The 9,275-nt window shown below is 43.3% G+C and overlaps 1 protein-coding gene across 1 annotated transcript; it reads right to left on the bottom strand.

The window, feature by feature from the left end:
• Positions 1–5,471: 5,471 nt before the first annotated feature.
• LOC148038945 (receptor-like serine/threonine-protein kinase At2g45590) lies at positions 5,472–8,864 on the bottom strand. Its single transcript, XM_087674815.1, has one exon. The coding sequence runs from the start codon at positions 8,413–8,415 to the stop codon at positions 6,115–6,117; it is 2,301 nt and encodes a 766-aa protein (XP_087530941.1). The 5' UTR covers positions 8,416–8,864; the 3' UTR covers positions 5,472–6,114.
• Between the last annotated feature and the right edge of the window lie 411 nt (positions 8,865–9,275).

Raw genomic sequence — 9,275 nt, forward strand, 5'->3', positions numbered from 1 at the left:
CGATGTCTTTGGAAAGTATGAATTTAAGTGTGATCATAGGCAATAAGATTAGCAAGAATAATTATCCTGCATGGAAGTTTTGCAACATCATGAATTATCTCATTAGTAATAAGGACTTATGGGATGTAGTAGATGGCACATAGGCTAGGCCAACAAAAGATGATGCAGTAGTGAAAGCATGGGTGAAAAAAACCCATCAATAATTTCATTATATTTCAATCACCATTGAGGGCAGCATATTGGGCCACATACAAGACAAGACTATTGCAAAATGTGTATGGGATGAAATAGCCAAATTGTTTGAGATGAACACTAAGGCTTGAAAGATGCAACTCAAATAGGAACTACATGATGTTGAGAAGAAAAAAAGTAATATCCAAGATTATGTGTTAAAGAGTCAAAGCATTATGGATCATATTGGCATCATTGGAGCCACTATCAATGATGATGATGTGGTTGCATCATGCCTACATGGTCTTGGCAAGGAGTATCAGTCTTTCATTACTAGCATCTCAATGAGAGAGAACATACCAACCATTAATGATCTCACTCGCATACTAATTATTGAAGAAAATAAATTGATAAATGAAGGTATTATTGTAGGCACAAGTGGTACCTCTAGTAGCACGAGGGAAGAGCATGCATTGCTTACAAGTGGTTGTTGTAGAAGCCATGGTGGTAATGCAAGAGGCCGAGGTTGAGGCCAAGGTCATAGTGGCTATTAGGGAGACCAAAATCAGCCACAAAATCAGTCCCAAAACAATCCAAATAGAGGTGGATATTCAAGAGGTAGGGGGAGCAACAGAGGCTATAGTGGAGGCTAAGCACAAGGAAGAAAACTTGGGTGTTGCAACTATTATGGTATTGCAAGATGTTATGGATGTAAGTGTAGGAAGAAGCATGCAAATATACACTCAATGAAGATTTTCCAAAGTAATTATGCTTCAAAAGATTAGTCACATGGTGGTAATCTATTATCGATGCAGCATGTTCTTGGTGTTACAATTAAGGCAAACGAGGAGTGTTGTGTGGACTCCAATACATCCAACCACATGAGTTCGCATGTTAAATGGTTTGATAGCATGAAGCATATGTTGTCGGAGCATGTAAGGTAGAAGGTCTACCACATGGATATGAGGTCGAAGGGTTTAGAGGGAGAGAAATAGGGAACAAGAAGAAAGAAAGAGTATTAAGTGTTTAAATGAAGTGAAAGAAAATAATAGATGCACAATCCAATGATTCTATTCCATATATGGTCCAACAATACATCTGAATATAACCATATAAGATGACCAAATCCTAGGCATGCAAACACACTTGGGATGATTACCCAATGCACAATCTAAGACTATAGCTCAAATATCCTCTCACAAGATCTATGTTGTGCATAGACCAAAATCAAAGGCATGTGCATCATAAATCCATCCATACATAAATCTAAATCTCTGTAGTAGCAGATGATGTATATAAATGCCAAGAAGTGATGCCATCAGAATTCATCAAAACAATTGTTTAACTATTATGGGGCTTCAAAAACCACTTCAATCCGCCCTGTATGACAATTTTATTACAACAAGAAGAAAGCACTCCTTGTTGCCCATAAATCCACTCTAAACTTAAGTTTTGATGGTATTCAAACCTTCTTTAATGTCACACAACCCAATTCTATCAACATATGCACTAAAAAGTCTATTTGAAGCTCATGAGCTTCATGGACAACATGTTTCCCTATTTTTCCATGTAATTCCTTATCAAAATTAGCCCATAAATATCACAAGAAACTCAGCTCTTGCTGCCCATGTGCATCCAACACAAAGTCTTTGTATTCATCATACCTCTTTCTCCTCTAGACAGTATAAGTCATCACCCATAGCTTCCATATGCAACTAGTATGTTGAATTTTTTATTATAGCACTATATACCTTGTTTTGACAGTCAATTCTAGCCCCAAATCATCCACAAAAACTTTCACTTGATGTCTCAAATCCAAGGGCCCTATGTTTGGGGCGTATGCAAGAGTGTCTTCAAGCCCAAAATATCATGAAATTTGATAAAACAGATGAAGAAAATTCACTACTGCTATGATGACTTGTTCTAGATAGCAAAGATAGTTCAAAGATTACTCCTAAAACCCTCCTTCAAGTCCCTTTGTCATAAGCTTTGATGGCTTCCCCTTATATCATGTCTTAGGAGCTTCCTTCTAAGCATAAGAAGCATACATCTCTCCTTCCCAATCTCTCCACCTTTTTTACGAAGCAAGCTATCCATGATTGGCTTCACACATAAAAAAATCTCACTTTACTCATTCTTACCGTTTGCATATTCACTATATTTGGACACTTTGCCCTTGTTCCCATGGGAAGTGGACATTATCATGGACACTCACTTATCTTGATTCTTTTGGTCCTAATAATTTACAGCCTTTGCAAAGTACATCATCATCAACTTAATAGCAGGTATATCATATCTAAACTCCGTCTCCCAAACTATTGTTCAAGATGCAAAGGGAGACACAGAGTGAGGCAATCTCAAAGAGCAAAGTGCTCTCAATGGTCTCATTCATTATTCATTGAGTAACCCACATACTACACACAACTACAATAGAGTGCAAAATATAATGCTAACCTAACCATACTTCTAACCAGAGATAGATTCTGACTGATTTATTGAGACACACATGACATCTAGCTAACCTACAACTCGATTCTTCACACTCCCTTTCAATCTCAAGTGATCTATTATATCCCAAGTAGCAATTTGAAATGAGTAAACTTATCTTTACCAAGTGATTTGGTAAAGATGTTTCCTACCTAGTCTTTTGTCTTCACATGGATAAGGTCTATCTTGCCTCTAAGTACCATTTCCTTGATAAAATGATAATGTACTTCTATGTGCTTCTGACATGATAAACAGGATTACTTGCCAGAAGCATATTGCTCGTGTTGTCACAATAGAGCTTGACCGGTTTATCCACACATACTCCCAAGTCATCTAACATCAGAACCAACCAAGCAGCTTCATGTGCAACTAAGAATGCACCTCTGTATTTTGCCCATCCATCCCAATCCACATCACTGTAACCTATAAGCTCAAGAGGTTTACCATACTCATAAAGTAGGCCATAGTATAGTGTAACCTTCATATACCTCATAATCCTTCTCACGACATCTAAGGGAAGTTTCCTTGGCCTCTTCATGAACTGACTAATCAACCCAACCTAATAACTAAGATCAGGTGTAGTGATGGTAAGATATATCAAGCTATCAACCATCTCCATGTATATGGTTACATTTTCAATCTCATTTCATGTATCAATTGTCAACTTAACATTCTGTTCTAATGGATTATCCATGGGCTTGCACTCCAATATACCATACTTTTCCAGCATATTATGTGCATACTACTCCGACCTAATGGTAAAGGAAATATTTACTGGAATATTCCCTAGATAACTAGTAAAATTTCATAATATGGTTGAATAAGCCAACTAGACTATCTTCTCGAGCTATAAAAGGAAGACATCTCCCAAGTCATAATTAATCAATCTTTCATCTACTCAAAGTTATTCTAACTAGCCTTAAATCTCTTTGCCTATCATATCTTAGCTTGCCATCTAAGCTTCACAATGGAAACACAAGGGTAGACAACACTATCTTTGTATTAGTTTATTTGGAATTATAAAAATTTATGTTCTCATATTTATTGCATCATTGCTCAAATTTTATTCAATACACCTTGTAATTTTTTTCTATATGGACTCTCAACAATGGAATCTCTAAAATTGGCCTAAACTACAACTTCAAGATTCTTATCATGTGCCTTTTTTCAATTCTTCCCATCCAAACTACATTTCCACTATGTATGCAATATATATAGCCTCTTGAATTGAAACCCTTTGAAACACCATATATACAAATTTGAGTTATGAGATTCCCTACTAAATGCCACTCTACTTTTGTGTTGTCCAAAGCCTTCCATTACACCAAGATTCTCCCATTTCTTTGCTTATTAATGATTTACGTATATTTGTCTTATGGAAAACCCCATGTAAGGTTCTTAAAACCCTTCATAAGGTTCTAAAATTTATCTTGTGGAAAACCCTAAGTAAGGTTTTCGATTTCTAAGTTGTAATATGGAATATATATAATCATTCTTTCGTTTGACACACCCAAATAATTAGCACAATAAAAATCCAATATAAATGCATTATTTATTTCAAAGAGACCTAGAGAAAATATTCAAAGAATAGATTGGATTCTCCTTTGTAATTGTTGGAACAAATGTTGTGTTCATGAAGGGTGATGGTAACTCATTCTAGCTTTCTCTACTTCAGAAGTCAATATTCAAGCTTTAACACAAATTGGAGGATGCGATTGTGTTTGTCTAGAGTGACTTTAAATAGCTACAAGACATCCAAGTTGTAGAATATAATATAATATTACTATAGATTACTTTTCATGTTTCTCCATTATACTGATCTTCCTTATATCTTTGCTATGGAATGGAGCTACTAACTTCTATCACTTGCTTTCACACTATTGTGAGCATTGCTAGTTTTGGCGATATCAATCCATGCATTAGGAATTCTCTCATCTTTGATTAAAGATATTTCTAAATAATTCTGTATTCTTTGATGGATATACCTGCCTTATCCAACAATGCCTACATATCACCCGAATCGAGTTAATTCTCTTTCTTGAAAGGTTCAATCTCCTATTTTGTAAGCCATTGACAATTTTTAATCCTATAGGATTGCTTTGATAGCTACCCTATTCGAAGGAATATTGATGTGCACAATTGATGCCTCTAGTGGGAATCCAATTTAGAAGAAACCATCATGAAGTGACAAGAAAAACAAGAACTCTAGGAGTAACCCAAAATAGTCAAAAGACATTTTGTGTGACCTATACAACGCAAAATTGCAAAAAATGTAAAGCATATACATGGCTGCATAAGTTAGTTGCACTTGGACTAGGTGAAAGAATGCTCGAGTACCATGCTTGTATACCATGCTAGTTAAATCTTTACAAAAAATCTTATATCAAAAATATGAAGCACATGCAATTTAGTTACATCTTGGGTCAGGTCAAAGGATGCTTATGTACTATGCTAGTTACATTTTTAGAGAGAGAGAGAGAGAGAGAGAGAGAGAGAGAGTGTGTGTGTGTGTGTGTGTGTGTGTGTGTGTGTGTGTGTGTGTTCCCCCATTAGCATGCATGCATGCAAGTGCACATAGTGTGATATTAAACAGACTTGCTACAGTATCTATTATTTGTAATAATATGGGTACAACACATACATATTTGCAATACCTATGTAACCGAGAGAGAGAGAGAGAGAGAGAGAGAGAGAGAGAGAGAGAGAGAGAAATGGAAATGAACCTGATGCTAAGGAGTTGGGATATAGAAAAAATGACGATGAAAATATACAGGTGTCTTAGATCGACTAAGAAGTCAATGTTTAATCCATGACCCCCAAAGAGAAGTGTGCTTCAGGGCATGAAGCACCCTGGGGTTTGAGAACATATGCGAACGGACCTTGGCACAAAACGACTAGTATTGCTTAGGAAAAGACTATCTTCTCAGCATCTCAGAAATCTTCACGGTAACCATTTCATGTTTGGCCAAAATAATGTGCCATGTCACATTAGCGTAAATGTCCTTTAATAAGTCAATTACTCCGAAAAAATAATGCCTACACTTGCTAACCAAGCAAATTAAACTACTTGTACGCTACTGTTATTTTACAGCAAGATAATTTTGAGAGGCCTGTTCGACTCTCAAATGACCTCTGAACTCTCGCACGCTCACCTAATGCTGTGTCTGCAACCTTTTGTCCGATGCAGTATCACAGACTGTAACATTGATTTGAATCCATCAGTAAACAAATAACCAACAAGAAAATGTGCAAGCACTTCTTCAGGACTCTACACAGCACTATGTTTCTGATCACGCTACAGTGAAGGCCTTTACAGAGGCTAAACTCGATTGATGTACAATCTACGTTGGCTAAAGACAGCGAGCAGGTGGTGGATGCAGGTTTTGCCGCAGCGGAATTCGAGCTGCTGCAGTGAGATTTTGTAATGCTGCTGCTGAGAGTGATGATATGGGAGCTTTACACCATGTCGTCGCTGGAGACGAGAGAGGCAGCACGTAGGGGGGAATGGTGGTAGGAGATGTTGCGGGAGGGAGGAGAAGGGGAGAACTCGAGGGGGAGGGAAGGGGGGGGAGCGTCGCCGAGGAGGGCCTTGATGAGGGCGGCGATGGAGGGGCGGCAGGAGGGCACGCGCTGGATGCAGAGGAGGGCGAGGGTGAGGCAGAGCTGGACCTGGTCGCGGGAGTAGTCATGGAGGCGCTCGTCGACGAGCTCCAGGACGCTGCCGGAGCAGGCGAGGGATCGGGCCCAGGAGATGAGGTTCCCCCTCTGGAAGCGGCGGGCGGAGGGGGAGGAGGCCGAGGGTGTGGAGGCGGAGGCGGCAGGTGCAGGGGCAGGGGCGGCGGCCATGGTGGTGATGTCGATGGGGCGCCGGCCGGATATGATGACCAGCAGCAGAACGCCGAAGCTGTAGATGTCGCTGGCCTCGGACATGGCGTCCACCCCGGCGCCCCCTCCATACTCAGGGGCGACATAGCACACCGTCCCCCTCATGCTTGTGGTGCTGCTCACCTCGTGGCTCAGATCCTCACTCCCAACCCCCTCTGAGGCTGCGTCATGCCACCTCAGTGACGAGCTCAAGCGCAGGATATGGCGAGACCCTGCTCCTCCTCCTCCTGCTCCCCCTCCTCCTCCCTTTCCCCTCCCCCTCCCCCTCCCCCTCTCCCTCTCCCTCTCCCTCTCCTCCGCCTTCTTGCTCAGCTCCGCAAAATACTCGTCCTTCCACCACTCCCTGCTCTTCCTCCCCTTCCCCCTTCCCTTCCCCCTCTCCCTCTTCCTCGCCTCCGCATGCTCTAGCTCCTCCACTACTCCCATTCTCCCCTTCATCTTTCTCTTCTGCGACGCTTCCTTCTCCTTCTTCCTCCTCTTCTTCCCCTCTTCCACTGCCACCGCCGCCGCAGTAGCAGATGCCTCTTGTTGCTGCTGCTGCTGCTCGGCTTTCTTTGCTTCCGTTGTCGCATTGCTCGCAGACAACTCGCTCCTCATCCATTCCATCACATAATCCCTCACCTTCAGCTCCCCGCTGTTCTCTTGCTTCCACCACCAATCCTTGCCCGAAGACCTCTTCTCCAACGATGCTCGCTTGGCTGGAGGCGTGGCCTCTGCTTCTTGTTCAACAACGAGGCTGTCGGAAAGGCCATCTGGAGATCTGCCCGTTGCCACGATCGCAGACCCTGAGATGTCGGCTTCGATTGCGGCCTCCACAGAAGACCGCCGTATTCCGCTGTGAGGCGATCCGATATAAGAACTAGGTACAGAATCTGCTTCAGTCAATCCGTGAGCAGCCATTGCCCGGTCTGCCACAGAGTTTATAATGCCGCCTTTCATCTTCCTTGCCTGTCTAAGCTCTATGCTACCTCCATTCTCTACAATGTCAGTATCGAAGCTGCTCTTCGTCTTGGATCCGCGCATGCTCTCAGGTGTGCCTGGCGTCTGATACGCTTGATCAGAAAGATCAGATCTGAATTTTTCAGGAGCTTCAATTCCAGCTCTATCAGGAGTCTCTTGCTTGCCGGATTCCCGGACGGGATCCTGGACCTTGAACCTAGCAAGTCCGAAATCGGCAATGTACGCAGAAAATTTCTGATCTAGCAGCACATTACTCGGTTTAACATCTCCATGGATGACAGGAGGGTCGCATTCCAGATGCAGGTAAGCCAAAGCCTTGGCTATGTCTAGAATGATGCTGAACCTTTTTTCCCAGTCCAAGAAAACGCAGTCCTTCTTCTCAAGCAGCACTTCTTGCAAGCTTCTGTTCTGCATGCATTCATAGACGAGCAATCTAACCTTCTCACCATGGGAGGAATACCCTAAGAGCTTCACCACATACCTGGAGTCAAGGCGCCGGCAAATAGAGAGCTCGTTCTGGAACTCCCTCTCACCCTGAACGGAAGACAGAACCAGCTTCTTCACTGCCACTTCTTGGCCATTTCTGAGGACACCTTTGTACACGACGCCGAAGCCCCCTTTCCCTAACCTACGGGAGTCGCTGAAGCTGTCGGTTGCCTTCTTCAGTTCCTTGTAAGAGAACTTCTTCAGCCTACGCGAGTTCCCTTCCTCGCATGCGTGGAACCCCCGGCTGTTTGCAAACTTCGGCCTATAATACCACAGGAGCAATATCAACAGCAGCACAAGCAGGATCCCGGCTCCCGTGACTGTCACGGCGATGACCAGGCCCTTGACAACAGGCTGCTTGCCGTCGGGGCTTTCTTGCTTAATCGGAGGAGATGACAGCAGATAGCGGCATGGCCGCGATGGCATGTTGTAGGCTAGTCTTCGGTGATGCAGGTAGGCCCTTTTGCAGGGGCTGCCAAACGCATGGTTGCAGGATGCACAAACAAATCAGACGAGCAGGATTAAACACGACGATGAAGGGTCAATCAGGGAAATTATACGGCTAGGGATGTGAGAGTCGAAAAGGTCTTTTTCTGAACCGCGAGGTAGCAGCTGTGGGAGAAAGGACGGCAGGGAGAGGACGGGAGGCGTTACGACCTGATGGCTGAGGAGAAGTAACGTCAGGGGGAGGGGGAGAGGAGACAGACAGCAAGGGTAAGTGGCGATGGAGACTGTCAAACTGATGTGAGAGAGGAGGCGGACATCACGAGAGAGAGAGAGAGAGAGGGAGAGAGAGGACTCAGGAGACCCACACCTGGAGATCAGCAAGATTGAGTAGTAGAACATCAAGTCAAGCAAAAAGACGTGAGTAGTCAGTTGACGTTGGAACAAAGCGCAGGCGCACAGTCTCACGGACGGAAGAGTCTAAGAGACTTCCGCGGTCCACGTGGCACTGCAGTGCGCGCTCTCGTAACTCGTTCACATGCCCCATTCCTTGTTCCCTCCTGTCGTGCTCATAAGCGGCATCGCCGTGTCCGAGATGACAGCCTATGAGCCTTGTTCCAAGTTCCAACTCCCCCCGCCCGGTTTTGTGAGATTATCTTTCTACGTCCCGACCACACCAAGACTATTGCGAAATTTTCCCATCTAAGCCACATTACCGAATGTTTTCTTAATGCATCACAAAACATTGATGTGTTAATGCCGATGGGGTTGCAGCTCAATTGGTTTGAGTTTGGGTTGGGTTTGACACTCACAGGAGAGAGGTAAATGAACTTTTGTGTGTG

The sequence above is a fragment of the Lygodium microphyllum genome, chromosome 3 (assembly GCF_053477565.2).
Source record: "Lygodium microphyllum isolate KBCC chromosome 3, Lygodium_microphyllum_v1.1.10, whole genome shotgun sequence".
Lineage (NCBI taxonomy): Eukaryota > Viridiplantae > Streptophyta > Polypodiopsida > Schizaeales > Lygodiaceae > Lygodium > Lygodium microphyllum.